We start from the raw sequence: 20,420 nt of genomic DNA on the forward strand, positions 1-20,420 counted from the left end.
CATGGAGAGAAAATGTGGATAAATAAAAATCCCTGCAACAAAGGACAAAAAACAGTGAATGGGATGCAAACACTCACGGTGCACACCTCTATCGTGGCACAAAGAAGTAGCTGAGATTCAGGTAATGAATCTGTCAGCTAAGGTGCCGTCCCAAGCACAGATTGCTTGTGCTAGCTAGGGGTAGTTTAATATACATATATTTTTTGCATTTTATCTTTTTTCTTTTTGACAAGTAATTGTGTTGTACAAGTAAAATGATATCACCTTGTGTGTGATTCGATTATAATTGCTCATGTGATTCACTAATGTGTTTCACTTGCCTATTCACAATTACTAAAGTATGTGCTCTGCTATAGAGCACTATAGCATGAGTAAGAATCTCATAGATGCTGTTTGTTCCTTTAGTCTGTTTTTATATGATGGCTGCAAATAATTTTCAGTTTTTATGTAAATTTGATTTTATATATTAATATTAATACAAAAACATAATTATGTGAAAGTGGGTGAATGCTTGCTGATAATGGTCGTGTTGTAATGTGGCAGTTGTATTCAATTCGTTATAACAACAATATTTTACAATATGGAATTTAAAATACAATGATTCAATATGCATACATCCATGTTCTGGTATACTGTACAATCCTAGTTATTTCTTTTATAACAGGCCATGAATTTGTGGAGTCCAACCAATAGGATCCTCTTTGATCCTAGAACTATCCAGAGCAGATGGAATATGTACACTGGTGTACAGTAGATATAAAGGTTGCAGTTGTGACCATTCCCTAAACCAGTGATAGGCAAACTGCGGCTCTCCAGCTGTTGCAAAACTACAACTCCCACCATGCCCTGCTGTAGGCTGAAAGCTGTAGGCAGTCTTTGCATGCTGGGAATTGTAGTTCTGCAACATCTGGAGAGCCGCAGTTTGCCTATCACTGCCCTAAACAATGACTCTTCCATTAACGATTGGGCACAGTGCACCTGTATCACTGTACCCGATCCTAGGGTGAATGGGGTGGCCACAACTACACTGTCCTCTCTATCCCTTCCCTACACCTACACTTATTTCTATGATTGGTCCAGAGAGAAAACATGAAGTTACAGCCAGAGCAATGCTGAATCATAGATGGGTCAGTAACCACTGGAACCCAGTAATACAGCTTTACCCTTTCCACTACTATCCACCATGGATTTTAATATTTACCATTTGACTGCCCTAGACCACCATGGATCTTTGCATCAACCCATTCACTGTCCTAAGCCCTCAAGTAAGCTGTCATTGGCTACACTGCCTTAGACCAACAGGGATCCTTAGATTAACCCCTTTACTGTCCTAGACCATAAGGTATGCTGATATTATTATCTTAATGCCTAAAAATACCAGAAATTCTGGCATTAACCCCTTCAATGTCCTAGACCACCAGGACTATTGACATAAATTATTTTTCTATTTTAGATCACCAGGCGATGCTTACACTGGCAGCATAGATCACCAGGCATATAGAGTAACTTCTTCACTGCCATAGGCCCCAAGGGATACAGACTTTGACTCTTTTACTACCCTACATCACCCTACTCATTTACTGTTGTATACACCACCAGGAATGCATTCTTTTGCCCACTTCAGTGCCCTAGATTATCAGGGATATAGACGATAACCTTCACTGCACTAGACCTGAATGCCTTTTAATACCATATGTCTGGATGTTTTGTGTCCTTGTAGATATGGCTTTTTGAACTTAATGTGTTGCCTGGTGTGTTCAACAATGTAGAACCCCATACAGAGGAATACATTACTTGCTACTGAGGATGTCACCTTTTTCTGTTATTTTAACAATCTTTGTCTTTGACCTGTGTGAGCATTGGCATTAGCAGAATCTACTTAGCCTCTGTACCTTTATCAAGAAGTTCTATTATTCCTACTCTTTCCATACCTGCTCATTTACAATAAAAGGGGACTGGAGTACTGTCCCATTTTGCATACCAAGCTTTATGGATTGTCACCTAGATTATAATGCACAGTGACCTAAGTGTTTAAAATAATGGGATTTAGAATAAGAATGACTAACCCCTAACATTGTTTTGTTGGTTTTATTTAATTCATTGTTATATTCATGAAGGTCTATATACTGTATTTTAAATTTGCTGTTTAGATTTTATTTTTTGTAGAAAAAAATTGAGATTTATAATGCCATGGAAAATAGTTGAGTAGTCCATAGCAACCAATCAGTTTCAAAAGCATTGGTTTTAAAGAAGTTGTCTCCAGAAGACAACCCATGTCTATATGCTCATATAGGGCATACGAATGTTGTAGAGGGCGGATTTCCCTGCCTGTGGCACCCTACTGTGATTCAGGAAGAAGAGTCACTCTGTAGAAGTAACTCCCATTACAGTGGACTTTAATATATTGAGTATTGTATAAATGACCACTGCTGTGGAATAGGCTGGTCCATCATGGCTTCTCTCTGCAAAAACAGGAGGGGTAGCATTTGCAGGACTTAGGGCAAGCATTTTGAAGGTACAGTAATTATCTCTCAGCAGACCAATCTTTTAAGCCCCTTTGTAAAATTAATTTTAAAGCAGCAATGTGATTGCCTATTAGTTTTTATGCATGTTGCCAAATCTAAGTGTTTAGGAGTTACCTGTATATATTTACGTAACTAATAGTCATCTCATTATTGTTGCTATAATTTTAAGAGTAGGCTGCCATTGATTCAGCTGAAGTTTTCAATATTGTTCATTCTCCTTACAATGTCTCATAACTCGTGATACATTTTTCTAATATGACTCTAAAACAGACACAATCTGTAATTTAAATCTAACCTTTGGCACATGTACATGATGTTTGTAGCATAAAATAGTCACATTGATGCAACACATGTCAAAGTTCTTAAAGTTTAGTTCCAGTTAGGAGAACATCGGCCCTGTTATAGATTCAGATTTTTTAAATGGTGATAAGTTCTTATGTGATAAAGGGCCCTTGTCCTTGACTGGATCCAGTTGGCATATCTTACCAGAGATAATAGGGCATTGAACAAAGGAGTCTCAAAAACATTTCAGCCTTTGACTGCGGCACATGCCACTTGCAACAGTTCTTATGACTATTTTGTGCTATTTTTTATGCTTTGTCTTTACATTAGCACTTGCTTACATGTGCTTTGTGTATCTTAATCACAGGCTACCGTGGCAGAGATTTTTGGGGTTAAGCATTACATGGAAGTGATGATGCTTTTAACGCATGCCGAACACACAGAGCCCACATCTGATAGCCATGTTATTGTCACAGACACATCATTTAACAACGTTCCAGTCCGGTTATATATACCTAAAGAACAGTCAAAAGCATTGAGAAGAGCAATTGTCTACATTCATGGTGGCGGATGGTGCTTAGGAAGTGCAGGTAAGTAATGAAATCTAGAAGAATACTGCATAGACCAGGGGTACTCGTCTACTTTTTGTAACGCACCACTTCCCTCAATGAATTATGGTGATAGCAATTATGCATAGTTGTTCTATATTTTGCTACCTACTCAAAAACATACAGTAGGAGACAATTTATCATGTCCTACACTCCAGAATTCTGGCTTTAACCACTTAAGGACCACAGGTTTATACCCCCCTAAAGACCAGGCCCTTTTTTTACAAATCGGCACTCCACAACTTTAGCGGTTTATTGCTCGGTCATGCAACTTACCACCCAAATGAATTTTACCTCCTTTTCTTCTCACTAATAGAGCTTTCATTTGGTGGTATTTCATTGCTGCTGACATTTTAACTTTTTTTGTTATTGATCGAAATTTACACATTTTTTTGCAAAAAAATGACATTTTTCACTTTCAGTTGTAAAATTTTGCAAAAAAACGACATCCATATATAAATTTTTCTCTAAATTTATTGTTCTACATGTCTTTGATTAAAAAAAAATGTTTGGGTAAAAAAAAAAAAATGGTTTGGGTAAAAGTTATAGCGTTTACAAACTATGGTACAAAAATGTGAATTTCCGCTTTTTGAAGCAGCTCTGACTTTCTGAGCACCTGTCATGTTTCCTGAGGTTCTACAATGGCCAGACAGTAGAAAAACCCCACAAATAACCCCATTTCGGAAAGTAAACACCCTAAGGTATTTGCTGATGGGCATAGCGAGTTCCTAGAATTTTTTTATTTTTTGTCACAAGTTAGCGCAAAATGATGTTTTTTTTTTTGTTTGTTTTTTCTTACAAAGTCTCATATTCCACTAACTTGTGACAAAAAATAAAAACTTCCATGAACTCACTATGCCCATCACGAAATACCTGGGGGTGTCTTCTTTCCAAAATGGGGTCACTTGTGGGGTAGTTATACTGCCCTGGCATTTTAGGGGTCCGAATGCGTGAGAAGTAAAATGACACCCCAAAACACATTCCCCAACTTCTCCTGAGTACGGCGATACCACATGTGTGACACTTTTTTGCAGCCTAGGTGGGCAAAGGGGCCCACATTCCAAAGAGCACCTTTCGGATTTCACAGGCCATTTTTTACACATTTTGATTTCAAACTACTTACCACGCATTTGGGCCCCTAAAATGCCAGGGCAGTATAACTACCCCACAAGTGACCCCATTTTGGAAAGAAGACACCCCAAGGTATTTCATAATGGGCATAGTGAGTTCATGGAAGTTTTTATTTTTTGTCACAAGTTAGTGGAATATGAGACTTTGTAAGAAAAAAACAAACAAAAAAAAAACATCATTTTCCGCTAACTTGTGACAAAAAATAAAAAACTCTAGGAACTCGCCATGCCCCTCACGGAATACCTTGGGGTGTCTTCTTTCCAAAATGGGGTCACTTGTGGGGTAGTTATACTGCCATGGCCTTTTAGGGGCCCAAATGCGTGCAAAGAAGTTTCAAATCAAAATCTGTAAAAAATGGCCTGTGAAATCCAAAAGGTGCTCTTTGGAATGTGGGCCCATTTGCCCACCTTGGCTGCAAAAAAGTGTCACACATGTGGTATCACCGTACTCAGGAGAAGTTGGGGTGTCTTTTTACATATACCCATGCTGGGTGAGAGAAATATCTTGGCAAAAGACAACTTTTCCCATTTTTTTATACAAAGTTGGCATTTGACCAAGATTTTTATCTCACCCAGCATGGGTATATGTAAAATGACACCCCAAAACACATTCCCCAACTTCTCCTGAGTACGGCGATACCACATGTGTGACACTTTTTTGCAGCCTAGATGCGCAAAGGGGCCTACATTCCTTTTAGGAGGGCATTTTTAGACATTTGGATCCCAGACTTCTTTGCACGCTTTAGGGCCCCTAAAATGCCAGGGCAGTATATATACCCCACATGTGACCCCATTTTGGAAAGAAGACACCCCAAGGTATTCAATGAGGGGCATGGCGAGTTCAAAGAATTTTTTTTTTTGGCACAAGTTAGCGGAAATTTTTATTTTATTTTTTTCTCACAAAGTCTCCCTTTCCGCTAACTTGGGACAAAAATTTCAATCTTTCCTGGACTCAATATGCCCCTGAGCGAATACCTTGGGGTGTCTTCTTTCCAAAATGGGGTCATTTGTGGGGTGTTTGTACTGCCCTGGCATTTGAGGGTCTCCGCAGTCATTACATGTATGGCCAGCATTAGGAGTTACTGCTATTCTCCTTATATTGAGCATACGGGTAATGAGATTTATTTTTTCCGTTCAGCCTCTGGGCTGAAAGAAAAAATGAACGGCACAGATTTCTTCATTTGCATCGATCAATGTGGATGAAAAAATCTCTGCCAAAAAGAAAAAGGAGGGGAAAGGCGTCTGCCAGGACATAGGAGCTCCGCCCAACATCCATACCCACTTAGCTCGTATGCCCTGGCAAACCAGATTTCTCCATTCACATCAATCGATGTGGATGAATAAATCATTGCCGGGATTTTTTTATTTTTTTTATATATACAAAGTGTTTGCCAAAGCATATGAACACCGCCGCCTCCTCAGCTCATATGCCTCGGCAAACGTATCTTTTACTGCAGAGGAGAAATCTTGTCTTGCAGCGCCGCATACACCGACTTGTGTGTAATCTGACAGCAGCGCAATGCTTCTGTCAGAATGCACATCAGTGCTGCAGCTGCTTGATCGCGTGGTCCACCTAGAAGGTAAAAAAAAAAAAAAAAAAAAAAAAAAACAGGCCGCAACGCAATAAATTTATTAACATTAACTTTAGAGAACATTAACTTTTCTAAACTTTTGAAACAGAACAATAACTTTTTTGCTTACCGGTGATTTTTTTTTTTTTTTTTTTTTTTTTTACCTTTATAGGACAAACCTCTCCTTCCCCATAGGACAATGTGCAAAGCGCAAATCGCCCAGAAATGTGGCGAAGTACATTATGCACTTTGTCCCAGGTGAAAGGAGAAGTTTGTGGCAGCTCTGTGTGAAAGGGCCCTAAGACCCCTGTGTGCCTGTCCTGTGAGATGCAATCCCTACACTAATAGTGTACCTGAGTGTGGAACTTGCGGAAACACTCCCCTATGCATAGGGCAGACTGGTCAGGACAGTCAGGACAAAAAAAGGTGGTGTCACGCCTTATTCCACCCCTGCTACAGACACAACATCTTTTTCTTGGGGAACGTTGAGTTGGGGTACCAGGATAGACAGACTGGAAGTGTCTGCCGTGTAGCCGGCTCACTACATCAGGGACTTGGGGCACGGACCCTCCTGGATACAGGAGTTCCGAAATAATCTCTTCCTGGAATTTTAGGAAGGATCCTGTTCTCCCAGCCTTACTGTAGAGAACAAAACTATTATACATCGCTAATTGAATTAAATAAACAGACACCTTCTTATACCAGCGTCTGGTGCGTCGGGAAACTAAATAGGGAGCCAACATCTGGTCATTGAAGTCCACCCCTCCCATGTGAAGGTTATAGTCGTGGACAGAGAGGGGTTTCACAATGACTCCAGTTGCCCGTTCAATTTGGACAGTCGTGTCTGCGTGAATGGTGGACAGAAGGTAAACGTCCCTCTTGTCCCTCCACTTCACTGCGAGCAGTTCTTGGTCACACAAGGCAGCCCTCTCCCCCCGTGCAAGTCGGGTACTAACGAGCCGTTGGGGGAAGCCCCGGCGACTACGTCGGGCGGTGCCACAGCATTGAATTCCGACTAGATGTAAGTGCCGAAAGAGGGCCACGCTTGAGTAAAAATTGTCCACGTATAAGTGGTACCCCTTGTGGAGTAAGGGTGACACCAAGTCCCAGACAATCTTGCCACTGCTCCCCAGGTAGTCAGGAGATCCGACCGGCTCCAGTTTTGAGTCTTTTCCCTCATAGACCCTAAAACGATATGTATAGCCTGTGGCCCTTTCACAGAGCTTATACAGTTTGACCCCATACCGGGCGCGCTTGCTGGGGATGTACTGTTTTATGCCAAGGCGCCCGGTAAAATGTACTAGGGACTCGTCTATGCAGATGCTTTGTTTAGGGGTATACGCATCTGCAAATCTGGATGACAAATGGTCTATGAGGGGCCGAATTTTTGGAGCCGGTCATAAGCAGGGTGGCCTCTTGGATGACAGGTGCTATTGTCCGTAAAATTCATAAAGCACATGATGGCCTCAAAACGTGCCCTGGACATTGCAGCAGAGAACATGGGCATGTAATGTATTGGGTCTTTAGACCAATATGACCGCAATACATTTTTTTTTGTTAGACCCATGCTGAGGAGAAGGCCCAAAAAAAAATTAAACTCGGAAACGGTGACTGGTTTCCACCGGAAAGGCTGGGCATAGTAGCTGCCCACAACTAGGTCATAGAGATCCGCGGTGAAGAACAGCTCAAAAAACTGAAGGGCCGATCCTAAATGAGCCGTCTCCACGCGAACTCCAGACTGGGCGATGAAAGCGGGCAATACGGGTGCGGCGGAATCAGGGGATTGCCAATTAGAATTTGCCAGCACCTCTTCGAGACTAAGGGTTCTACGGGCCTGTGAACGCGGTGGCTGCGACAGGGGAGTTATTGCACGTGCCACTGTACCAGCTGGAACTGCCCTTCTGGTGCTCGCCACTTCACCAGGGAATACGGCAGTGCTGGTAGAAGGTCCAGGATGTGCTGCGCTGCTGGTGTATGCCGCACCATAAACAAGATCAGCGCTAGCACCACTCTGCTGCAAATGAGGATCATCATGCAGGGTAGGCAGAACTCTTACATGGGATCGGGTACGTCTGGCCGTAGCAGGGACCTCTACCTCGTCATCCTCACTAGCGGTTAGAGTGCCACTGCTGTCTACAGGTTCATATTCTGAACCACTGGATTCAGCGGATGAGGCGTCCCCATCGCTTTCTTCCATCACGGCCAGAATCCTGTAGGCCTCTTCAGCGGAATACCCCTTGTTTGACATTTTGGGTTCACTAAATTTAGGGGGTATTCCTCTGAGACTACCCAGGAAAAAGAGCAAACCTACCTAGTAAAAAGGAGTGCTTGCGAAGTAAAGCTGCGATCGCTAATAAAGATCCAAAAAGCTCAAAAGTGATCTTTATAGCGGCGCAGTGATTTTACGGTGTTTTTGCAGTGATCAGAAAAAAAAAATTCTGTCACTGCGGCGGGGCGGACTGAACGCAACGGTGCGCACAAGATCAGGCCTGATCGGGCGAACACTGTGTTTTGAAGAGCCTAAGGTGACCCTAATGTACTTATATAGATCTGATTGCGATCAGTATTGATCACTTACAGATACTAAATAGTACTAGTGCTGATTAGCGACAGCGATGACGCTAATCAGCGACTAATCGGTGACTGCGGTGGGCTGGGCGCTAACTACCTAGCAAGTAGCTAACTACCTGGCAGGGATGAGGGACCCTTACAGGGGGGGTGATCAATGACAAGGGGGTGGATAAGGGGGTGATCAGGGAGTCTAATATGGGTGATCAGGTGCTAAATAAGGGGTTAATAAATGACAGGGTAATATCTAATGTGTAGTGTGGTGATTTGATGCTACTTACAGAGCTGCCTGTGTCCTCTGGTGGTCGATCCAAGCGAAAGGGACCACCAGAGGACCAGGCAGCAGTTATATCAGACGCTATTTTCAAAATAGCGTCTGACATAACCATTTCATTAGTCGATTCAAAAATCTACAGCCTGCCAGCCAACGATCGCGGCCGGCAGGCTGCAGATGAACTTGTGCACTACGCGTTCCTGTGAACGCGAGCTCCTGTGTGCGCGCGTTCACAGGAAATCTCAGCTCACGCGAGATGGCGCCAATCTGCGTTAGCGTAGCCTGGGAGCGCCGCAGAGATGATGCCTTTCGGCGTTAGCGTAGCGGTAAGTGGTTAAACAGTCACAAGAAAGGAAGTATGCCAGTTTTTGGCTTTTGGTGCAATAATTTGTGCCTATTTGCATTTTTTCACTTTTACTCCAGTTTTGAAAATTAGGTGGGGGATTTTGTGGTTAGCTATGTTAATTTCACTTCAGAATTATCACTGCAATGTTCTTAAAAAGTCACAAAACAGTTACAAACTCACTCCAGTAGGGGGATGTTGTAAACAGAAATAGAGTAACATTTCAAGACAAGTGTAAGGCCTCGTTCACACTTCAGTGTTTGGTCAGTGATTTCCATCAGTGATTTGTGAGCCAAAACCAGGTGCAGCTCTAAACATACAACAGGAGCAGATCTTTCCCTTCTACCTAATGTATATGGTGGCTCCACTTCTGGTTTTGGCTCACAAATCACTGATGGAAATCACTGACCAAACACTGAAGTGTGAACTAGGCCTTAGGGTAAGAGTAAATGCACACGTTCAGGATTTATGTGTGGACAATCCGCACTGAAATCCGCAGGTGTTTGCAGGGATATGCGGATATGGTGCGGATTTTCCGCATGCAGATTTTACTGTCCCAATTGAAGTGAATGGAGAAAATCCAGACAGGAAAAATAAAAGAAATTGACATGCTGTGGATGTTAAAATCCGCACTGTATGTCCAAATCCGCACAGAAAAATCTGCATCGTGTGCATGAGAATTTCAAATTCTCATAGAATACAATGTACATCATCTATGGTGTGGATTTTCTTTACACAAATCCGCACAGAAAATCCGCACACAATCCATTTAGCCTTAAAGATGCATCAAACTTACAGGGGTTGTACGGGTTCAGAGCTGAACCCAGAAATACTCCCGTTTTTACCCAGGCAGCCCCCCCTTTTATGGGCATCGTAGAATTTCATGCTTCGATCCCTAGCCTAAACAGGATATGACGCTGTGCGTTCCAGCGTGGAATACACACCGGGCACATCCTTATGTGTGGTCATACACCATTTAACACACCCCATATGTTTTAATCATGTCTTGTTAATGTGAATATAAAAAGTTCTGTTAGCTCAGTGTTTACACATCCCCTGAGGAAGCTACACGCAAAACGCGCGTTGGGGTTTTTGGGAACCATTCTGGTCGGTATCTTTTACTTTTACCTACACTTTACATATATTTATTTTGCTGGTATATACTCATTGGTATTATTAGGCACCTGTTCCAGCATTAGTATACACCTTGGACTGTAGTTAATATTTACTTGTGATCAAGTTAGTTACATGGTCCTGTTTGTTAATGTGTATTTTATCCGCTGTTCCTTTAATTGGTGTGGGGGACAAAGTATATCAACTCAGACTCAAGTAAAACTGACTTTAAATATGACCCTCATGATAAATTCCCCAGACACAGTTTTTATGTTGTTGCATTTTAAAAGCCATAGAACTATTTTTGGGAACATAAAACGTATTGATAAACTCTTTGGGGGGAATCAGGGAATGATCTGGAAAAAACAGCAACTGTGCACTGTTTATTACATTTTAATAAGAGGGGAAAAGGAATCCTCAATACTAAGCATTTAATATTATAAAGCTCTTTCTGGTATTCTGATTAATTTGTGCAAGGAGAGAAGCTCCAAAATTAGAACATAACACAGAGGCCAGGATTTGTATTAGCAGCATGGTATTCCAAACACAAGGGAATATCTCCAGATAAAATTTCCAGTCACATGATGCCAACACATTTAAAAGTTAAAGTAAGTGGTTGCCGAGAACCAACATCATAATCATTGCAGCCCAGACCTTGAAAAGAGTCACGGCTACCTGAGAAGAGTCCTGGTTATTCCTAATCACCTGCTCTCCCGCCCACCAGCTGATGACTGACCGGCTTCTACCTAGTTTTCTCCCTTTCTCTCTAGGAGAGAACTGCCAATCATCAGCAGGTGGGCAGGAGATTAGGAATAACCAGGACTCTTCTCAGGTAGATGTGACTCTTTTCAAGGTCTGGGCTGCAATGATTATGATGTTGGTTCTCGGCACCCACTTACTTTTAGCGCACGAGTGACACACCGCTGACATCAGCATTCCTGTCACTATTTTATGCTGCCCTCAGTAAGAAAAGCATAACGTTGATGACAGGTTCCCTTTAAGGAATGGGATAGAGATGAAAAACAATCACTTGCAAAAACAAAAAACATCATAATTGTCTATATAAGGACCCACAGGTTTAGGTAAATAGACTTGTCAACTATTGCTGGTAAAGGAACAACATGTATAAAATAAAATCACATGTATCATATACAGTATTTATGTATAATATTAATGTATAGCAAAAATAACGTTGTACCATGTTAACCAGAAAAATCTATGTAATGTTAAACACTTTTGCGTTAAAGACAAAAGTATTATGGCAGTGATTCCTCTATTAGCTAACTAAATAAAATTCTGTTTGCAGGCTCCTTCATCAGGCGGTATACAAAATAATGTGTTTTCCAGGACGTCCTCCATGACAGCACCCATGGAGGATGTCCTTACTGGTTTCTGTTGGGACAGGAAGAGAGACAGTTTAAAGGGCCCCTCCCCACCCCCTTGCTCCAGTGTTCTTCCTGTCCCAACAGGGATAGGAGGAGTTAGACAGCTCTCTCCTAGAAAGTTAGGTAGGGAACGGGGGCGAGTCTGGTCGGGGGGTTCCTACCTCTCCTCTTCAGACTCGGCAGGCCCCCGAACCAGCACCACTCTGGGAAGCGGTCCCCTGGTTAAGTCCCTGATTCTCTCTCTGGCCGGCCGCATGAATCGGGGACGCTGTTGCCGCTTCTCCCCATCGGAGCTCTGGGCTCGGCTTCGGCTCCTGCCTCCTCTGACGTCAGTTCCTGGCCGCGCTCACGTGACCGGAAGCCGGAAGTAATGACGGCGCGACGCGGCAGTACAAGCAGCATGCTGGAGACACGCCGATCCGGTGGTCTCGCATGTCCTGGGGGTTGACTCTTCCCTGGAATGAGTCCCCCTGGGAAAGAGCAAGTGGAGGCGGAGTCAGGCGGCGACGGGCGGACCGGTAAGTCACCTGAATCTTATTTAAGACGCCAGATGGCAGCCTGCTAGGTTGCATCATGGAGGTCCAGGCGTCCAGCAAGCTTGAAACTTGCTCAGACTCCCCCGTCCAGGCCCCTGTAAGTAGTCACCTGCATACCTTGTACAGGGATAGGTCCTTGGCTCACAGTTCCCTAATGGCCTTATCCCCCTTCTCTTAGACTTCTAAGGAACCAGGGCACAGGCCTCATGGGGATCCCAAAAAGAAGGGCAGGAAATGCCCGACCTGCCAAACAAAGCTGCTAGAGTCCTATAAGAAGCAGCTATGCCCAGAACGTATCTCCAAAATTATGAGGGACGAACGGACATCCCTGCTTTCAGATCTAAGGGATATTGTAAGAGAGGAGGTGCAGGCGGCAACCTCTAGCCAAACACCCCCTCCTCCTTCCCCCCCCCCCCCTCCTCCAAAAAAGCCAGGATCCAGTCAGGCTCTGACTCAGAGGAAGTAGGGTTATGTGTCTCAGACAATGACGACATAGAGTCCCTCCATCAGAATGAGCAGAGGAGATACTTCTTGTCGTCTGAGGACTTAGATTCCCTGCTCACCGCTATTAGACAGACCATGGCTATTGAGGAGGAGGAACAGACTCGTTCGGTAGAGGACGAAATGTTTGGGGGTCTTAAAGTCAGGAGAAAGAAAGTCTTCCCAATAAATGAAAATCTTAAAGATCTCATCACAGAGGAATGGGCTGACGGCGAAAGGAACCTCTTTATTCCCAGGGATTTTAAAAATCGTCTGCGGTTTGACCCAAAGGACACTAACCTCTGGGACGAGGTTCCCAAAGTAGATATCCAGGTGGCCAAGGTCGTGGAAAAAACCTCAATACCCTTTGAGGATTCGTCACAGCTAAGGGACCCCATGGATAGGAAGCTAGACGGCCTGTTGGAAAAATCCTGGGAGTCAGGGGCAACCGCAATTAATACCAACATTGCAGCTACTTCGGTTTCCAGAGCCTTAATCTTATGGATTAATCAACTGGAGAGTCACCTTAGGGCAAGAACATCCAGGGAAGAAATCCTAGAGTCTCTCCCGCTTCTAAAGATGGCCTCTAGTTTCCTGGCGGATGCCTCAGCGGAGACCATTAGATTCGCAGCCAAGTCCCAGTCTCAGACTAACGCCGCTAGACGGGCCCTCTGGCTCAAGTCCTGGTCTGGGGACGTAGCGTCAAAGAACAGACTCTGCTCCATTCCGTTCTCTGGCTCGTTTATGTTCGGCCCAGTTCTGGACTCTATTCTCCAGAATGCGGCAGATAACAAGAAGGGGTTCCCTGAGGAGAAGCCAAAAAAACCCCAGCCCTTTCGGAGGCCCTCGGGCCAAAATCAGGCCAGGGCCTATAGAGGAAAGGAAAATCGGGCCGCTGGAGCTACCCCAAGGGTAGAGGCAGGGGTTTCCTCTTCAACCCCAACACCAATACAGGGAAACCATGACGCCAGACCAGTGGGAGGGAGACTTCGTCACTTTTGGGAAAGATGGAAGAGAGTTACCTGCAATCAATGGATCCTGGACTCCATCAGGGACGGCTTCAGGATAGATTTCAGAACTCCTCCTCCCCAAGTGTTCCAGGTGACCTATTTCGAATCTCCTCTCCTCCAACAGCAACTAAGGTCACATATTCAAGACCTCCTGGCTCTGGGAGCTATCACCCAGGTTCCTCCTCCCCAGCAGTTCACAGGCCATTACTCAAGACTTTTTTCTTTGTAAAGAAGCCAGACAGGTCGATGAGGACAATCATCAACTTAAAGTTTCTGAACAGGTGGGTGACGTACTACAGGTTCAAGATGGAGTCAATAAAATCCTCCACTCCTCTGATCCCTCCAGGTGCTCACCTTTGCACATTGGACCTCAAGGATGCGTATTACCACATCCCCATACATCCCCAACACCATCAGTACTTAAGGTTTGCGGTCAGGTACGGAAAGGAGACCTCTCACTACCAGTTCCAGTGCCTGCCGTTCGGTATCTCATCTGCCCCCCGCCTATTCACAAAGGTAGTATCCGAAATGATGGCCTTCCTTCACCAGAATACAATTACAATTGTGCCCTACCTGGACGACTTCTTGCTGATAGCAGACTCGGTTCAAAAATTGCTGGGGGACATCCATCAAACCTTAGCCCTATTCAAGGACTTGGGGTGGATCGTGAACTACCCGAAATCCGACTTGATACCGGACACAAGAAAGGAATTCCTAGGCACTCTCCTGGATACAAGAATACAACACTCATTTCTTCCAGGGAGAAAACAGACCAATCTGAGACAAAAGATAGAGTTGTTCAAAAAGAAGAAAACCCACTTAATCAGGGAAGCCATGCAGATCCTGGGACTGATGACCTCCTGCATCTCAATAGTACCCTGGGCCCAATTCCACTCCAGGACCCTCCAGAATGCAGTTTTGACAGCTTGGAACAGAGACCACCGTTCTCTGAACTCCAGGATGAGAATATCGGGAAAAGTGATAAAATCCCTGTCCTGGTGGACAGAACCAGGGAATCTGGAGAAAGGAGTCCCGTGGAATTTGACTCCAGCCATAACCGTCACCACGGACGCGAGTCTGAATGGCTGGGTGGGGGGGGGGGGCACGTGGACCAGCATCTCTTCCAGGGTTCCTGGGTCCTTCAAGACAGGATAAGATCCTCAAACTACCGGGAACTGAAGGCAGTGCTGAAGACTCTGAGAGCAGCCAAACATCTCCTCAAGGATCAACACGTCAGGATCCTATCCGACAACATTACTACGGTATGTTATCTAAAAAGACAGGGCGGTACCAGATGCCCGCTCCTTCAGGATCTAGCAGATCAAATCTTCATATGGGCAGAAAGGGATGTTCGGTCCATTTCAGCAACCCATCTAAAGGGGTCTCAGAACTCGAGAGCCGACTTCCTAAGCCGTCACAGGATAGACGCGGGAGAATGGAATCTGAACAAACAGGTTTTCAGACAGGTCTGCCAGCTATGGGGTTATCCAGAAATAGACGACTTCGCATCCAGGGGGAATTCTCAACTGGACTGTTTTTACTCACTAAACCCCAGCGAAAACCCAGTGGCAGTAGACGCCTTAGCCCAGAATTGGGACATGAAACTGGCCTACGCTTTTCCTCCTTTTCCCCTAATCCCGGCAGTCCTAAAGAAGATGAGGACCAGTACCACCACTCTGATCCTGGTCGCACCAGACTGGCCCAAGAGAGCTTGGTATCCCATCTTGAGGGAGATGTCGATCAAAGACCCGTACCCCCTTCCAGACAGGAAAGATCTGTTAACGCAGGGACCTCTGAAGCATCCCAATCTCAACAAGCTGAGACTGACTGCTTGGATCCTGAGAGGCAAACCCTGAGGAAGAAGGGTCTCTCCGATCAGGTAATATCAACACTGCAGCAATGCCGTAAACCTGTGACTTCAGCCATATATCTCAAAATATGGAAGAAATTCTCATCTTGGCTAGTTCAGAATCATCCAGGGTCCAGTAATCCATCCATAGGCATTATACTAGATTTTCTCCAGAAAGGGTTCGATATAGGTCTAAGACCAGGTACAGATCTCAGCCTTAAGTTGCTGCTTAGATGTACCATTAGCAGAACATAGGTGGGTCAAGAGATTTGTCAGAGCAGTCTCCAGAATACGACCCACCCTGAGACAAACAGTTCCTGAGTGGGATCTAAATATAGTTCTAAATGGCCTATGTGATGCTCCCTTCGAACCTATTGAGGATATTCCCATCAAACTTCTATCCCTCAAGGCGGTGTTTTTAATAGCTATCACTACTGCTCGTAGGATAGGCGAAATTCAGGCCCTGTCAGTTAGGGACCCCTTTTTGAAAGTCCTAGACCAGTGATGGCTAACCTTGGCACTCCAGCTGTGGTGAAACTACGACTCCCAGCATGCTCCATTTATTTCTATAGAGTTCTGAGAGCAGCTAAGCAAGGGGGGCATCTTGGGAGTTGTAGTTTTACCACAGCTGGAGTGCCAAGGTTAGCCATCACTGTCCTAGACGATAGGATAGTTCTTAGGCTGGATCATTCCTTCCTTCCCAAAGTTGTCTCAACGTTTCACAGAGAACAGGAGATAATTCTCCCTTCGTTTTGTACCTCCCCCAAAAACATACAGGAGGAGCGGTTCCACTGTCTTGATGTGAGAAGAACGGTCCTCGCCTACATCAAGCGGACAAAATCCTGGAGAAAGTCAGCGAACCTCTTCATCCAATTCGGTGGTAGGAACAAGGGAAGCAAAGCCTCTAAAACCTCTTTAGCCCGCTGGATCAAGGAGACCATCAGGGAATGTTATAGACTGCAGAGTTCATCCTGCCCCATAACGTTGAGGGCTCATTCTACCAGAGCCATGTCCGCAACCTGGGCGGAGAAGGCTGGAGCTTCCATCGACCAGATCTGCAGAGCGGCAACCTGGTCCTCCTCCACTACCTTTGTCAGACACTACAGACTGGACTCTATGGCCAATCAGGACTTAGCTTTTGGCCGTAAGGTCCTACAAGCAGTGGTCCCCCCCTAATATGGCGTTCTAAGTTGTTAGTTCTCCATGGGTGCTGTCATGGAGGACGTCCTGGAAACATATGTTTAGTTTACCGGTAAACTGCTTTCCAGGAGTCCGGAATGACAGCACCCAATACTACCCCCCCCATTTTTTGTTCCTTCCGGGACACTTTTTTGGTTTGTATATTTGTACTGCTACTGTATACAGTGTGAAGTAACACTTGTTCTTGAAATAAAGATGTGGCAGCCTATCCAGTGTAGTAAGTTATAAACACTGGAGCAAGGGGGTGGGGAGGGGCCCTTTAAACTGTCTCTCTTCCTGTCCCAACAGAAACCAGTAAGGACATCCTCCATGGGTGCTGTCATTCCGGACTCCTGGAAAGCAGTTTACCGGTAAACTAAACATATGTTTTGTATTCTGCCTGATAAAAGGGCTCTGTGCTCTGAAAGCAAACAGATATTTTTTTTTTTTTTAGTGGAACCTGTTTTTAAATTGAATAGGAATTTGCTCAGTAGGTATAACTGAAAAACCCTTAAACACTTCCATGAGATTGAGAGGCATGTCAGGAGACGGTATATTTTGAGTTGCCTTTAATGACATTAGACGAAGTTTGTTCAACCTCAAATGTAGTGGTTGTATTGTCCAGCCCACATACAAATGGTCATTTATTTTAAAGGATTCCCTAGTCGTATGGCCTGTGAGGGTGAGACAGTCCACAGCATTTACATCTTCAACGCCTGCATTTATAAGCTCCTCTCTTGGCTTGTTTGTCCCCCTATATTGGCAATCTGGGGTTTGAAAGCTTTTAACTTCCTTGGTGGCAATACGTTTTTTTTTATGTTTTGGACCGTCGAAAAGTGAGTCTCTATTTACTGGGAATTCTATCTTTCAGAATCAGAGCCTGTTTGAGTATACATATGCCAATATTTTGCTAAAAATCTTCTTGAATTTTGTTAAAAAATAAATAAATGTAAAGTCATCCTTATTACCCACGGCTTTTTTAAAAGCTGATTGTTTGAATCTGTGGATCAATAATTGTATCTGCATTCTATGATCACTGCCCAAAATGCAATTCATTCTTATTCTTTTCAACTGACTATATGGTTTGTTGATATTCCTTATTTTATAATGGATGCCATTTACCGACAATACAGGATGATCTTGTTCCTTCATTTGTTTTGAAAATAGATGACTTGGTCATCAAAAAAAGCCCATATATAAAACTACAAAACTTGGGACAAAATGCATGCCCATTGCAGTGCCCCAAGTTTTCCTGTACAGTTTGACCTCAAAACTGAAGACAGGCAAGTATAAACAAAATACTCGCTAGTATAAAGTTCCTTTGGGCTTTTGACATGCATGGGTCGTCATGTAAATATTTGGCAACACATTCTAAACTTTGTTGTGAGGAATGTTGGTATAGAGGGCAGACACATCAAGGGTAAGCCATAGGTATGTATCTTTCTATTGGATGCCACAAAATAAATTGATAAGGGATGATGGGTTCCATAAAAAAAAAATCTAATTAACACCTACTGTAGTAGCATAAAATCAACATGGTACAATAAATTATGAGGAAATTCCCAAAATGATGGGCCTACCTGGGGGATCACCAATACTCTTGTGGACATTTGTCAGGTGGTAAAATGTTGTAAGTGCTAGATTCTGATAAGGATATATTATTTTTTCTTTTGTGGGGATTATTTTCCTTTCTTCAGTATAGGCCACTCTGGAATTGTGATCCAGAATATCATTAAAATGTGTATCCATAAGGATTCTGTGTTTCTTTGAGGTAGTCACCAAAGTCTTGTACAACAATACTATCTCCCTTATCCGCAATACAGATCACAATGCTGTAGTTTTTCATAAGTTGCTTGAGGAGCAGTATTTCTTGAGGACTAAAATTGTCAGAACCACTATGGTTTTGGTTAATAGATTGGAACTTCTCGGATACTAAAGCAAAAAAAAAAGTATAAATAAAACTGCCTTTATGTACAGGATAGAAAATGGAAGGTAGTTTCAAACTTGTTTGGATGATTTCTGATTCAGTCTAAAAGTTCAATGGCATAGGGTCCTTTGTGATGGCAATTTTTTTTTTTTAACTTTATTTGGGGAAAATGACATTTTTGTTTATTTTTACTTGAAACTTTTAATTTTTTGTGGGGAAAACTATATTTTTTCAACTTTTTTTCACTTTATTTTTTGTCCCACTTTGGGACTTGAACTTTTGGGGGTCTAATCCTTTGCAATGCATTCCAATACTTCTGTATTGGAATGCATTGGCTGTATGAGTAATACTGTGTATTACTCATACAGATTCCGGGGCCTGTGAGATCCAGGGGGCTGGATCTCACAGGCTCGTCACCGGAAGGCAGCGCGATGCCTTCCTTAGACATTGCGCTACCTTCCCTGCCATCGGGTCCCCCCCACAGCCGCATGGGGACCCGATGGCACCGTCACATGCCACCACCGCAACATTGAATTGCCGCAAACCGCAGGTCTGAATTGACCCCCCCGGGCATTTAGCCGAAGTGCCTGCTCAATGATTTGAGCAGCCACCGGCTTCCGGCTGCGCGGCGGTGATCGGAAATGCACACGGCGTACAGGTACACCCTTTGTCCTTAAGTACCAGGACATAAGGGCGTACCTGTACGCCCTATGTCCTGAAGAGGTTAAGGTGAAATAAGGCTGTGTCCTTAAGGAGTTAAGGCTAAGTGTCCCCGGCTCCTAGGCAACTTATCATGTGACTGCAATTCAGTCACATGATTGGACTCATCACTTTGCACTTGATGCAGCTGATTCATTATCTACTACGATTAAGGGATGCTGAAAAGTGCATATTTGTTGACACAAGAGGGCCAGTTTGCTTCACAAGCCTTAGGGACCTTAAATTATTAGATTATTCAATTGTATTATTAATTTGTATTAGCATCTATGACCTACGGTATGCACAACTATAAGGTGATCCGCCAGTTGGCGGTACATTGCTTATCAGAATACTTGAAAATACTCACCCTTTGGTGCGCCTATTTATTTCTCTTATTGCTACATCTCCAGCCTCTGTCTCATCCAAGCATCTCTGTAAATGAAAATCAACACCTGCTTCCCTGGGCTGTGTCTAATCGTCCTTTTTACTCAGGAAAATTTTAAATGCAATTATTGGGAACAGATTAAATGTTTCCACTAATTCTCTGTACAATCATTGGTAGTGGTGATAGCTGCATGAACTGATAAATTCATCTCCTCAGTATGAGGATGGGCAATCACTACTGCAAATTCACATTCTCATACAGATTTGTTGTTTCTGGACAGCAGATGCCTGTTTATGTAGAATGATCTACTGTCCAGAAGTGATGATTTTTGGAGAACGGCTAAAAAATACAATTGCCCAATGTTTGCTCTTCCTCAGGTGATCAGCAGCACATTTACATCGGACCATTATGAGAAATAGGTGCTTCTACTAATGCTCATTCCCAATAATTGTCTTAGTGATTATCCAGTGTAAAATGACTTTGAATATATTTCCAACTCCGACGTTGATGGTATTTCACCTTTGGGACCTGCTCCTATCTCCAGAACGAGGCCCTT

General features: G+C 43.7%; 1 protein-coding gene across 1 annotated transcript in view; it reads left to right on the plus strand.

Moving 5' to 3' along the window:
- Positions 1–20,420, plus strand: part of LOC122934252 (arylacetamide deacetylase-like) — an 81,545-nt gene that overhangs the window by 51,018 nt on the left and 10,107 nt on the right. The window contains exon 2 of the mRNA XM_044289582.1: positions 3,175–3,397. Coding sequence (XP_044145517.1) covers positions 3,175–3,397 — 223 coding nt within the window. The remainder of the gene's footprint in view (positions 1–3,174; positions 3,398–20,420) is intronic.

Source organism: Bufo gargarizans, chromosome 4 (genome assembly GCF_014858855.1).
Source record: "Bufo gargarizans isolate SCDJY-AF-19 chromosome 4, ASM1485885v1, whole genome shotgun sequence".
Lineage (NCBI taxonomy): Eukaryota > Metazoa > Chordata > Amphibia > Anura > Bufonidae > Bufo > Bufo gargarizans.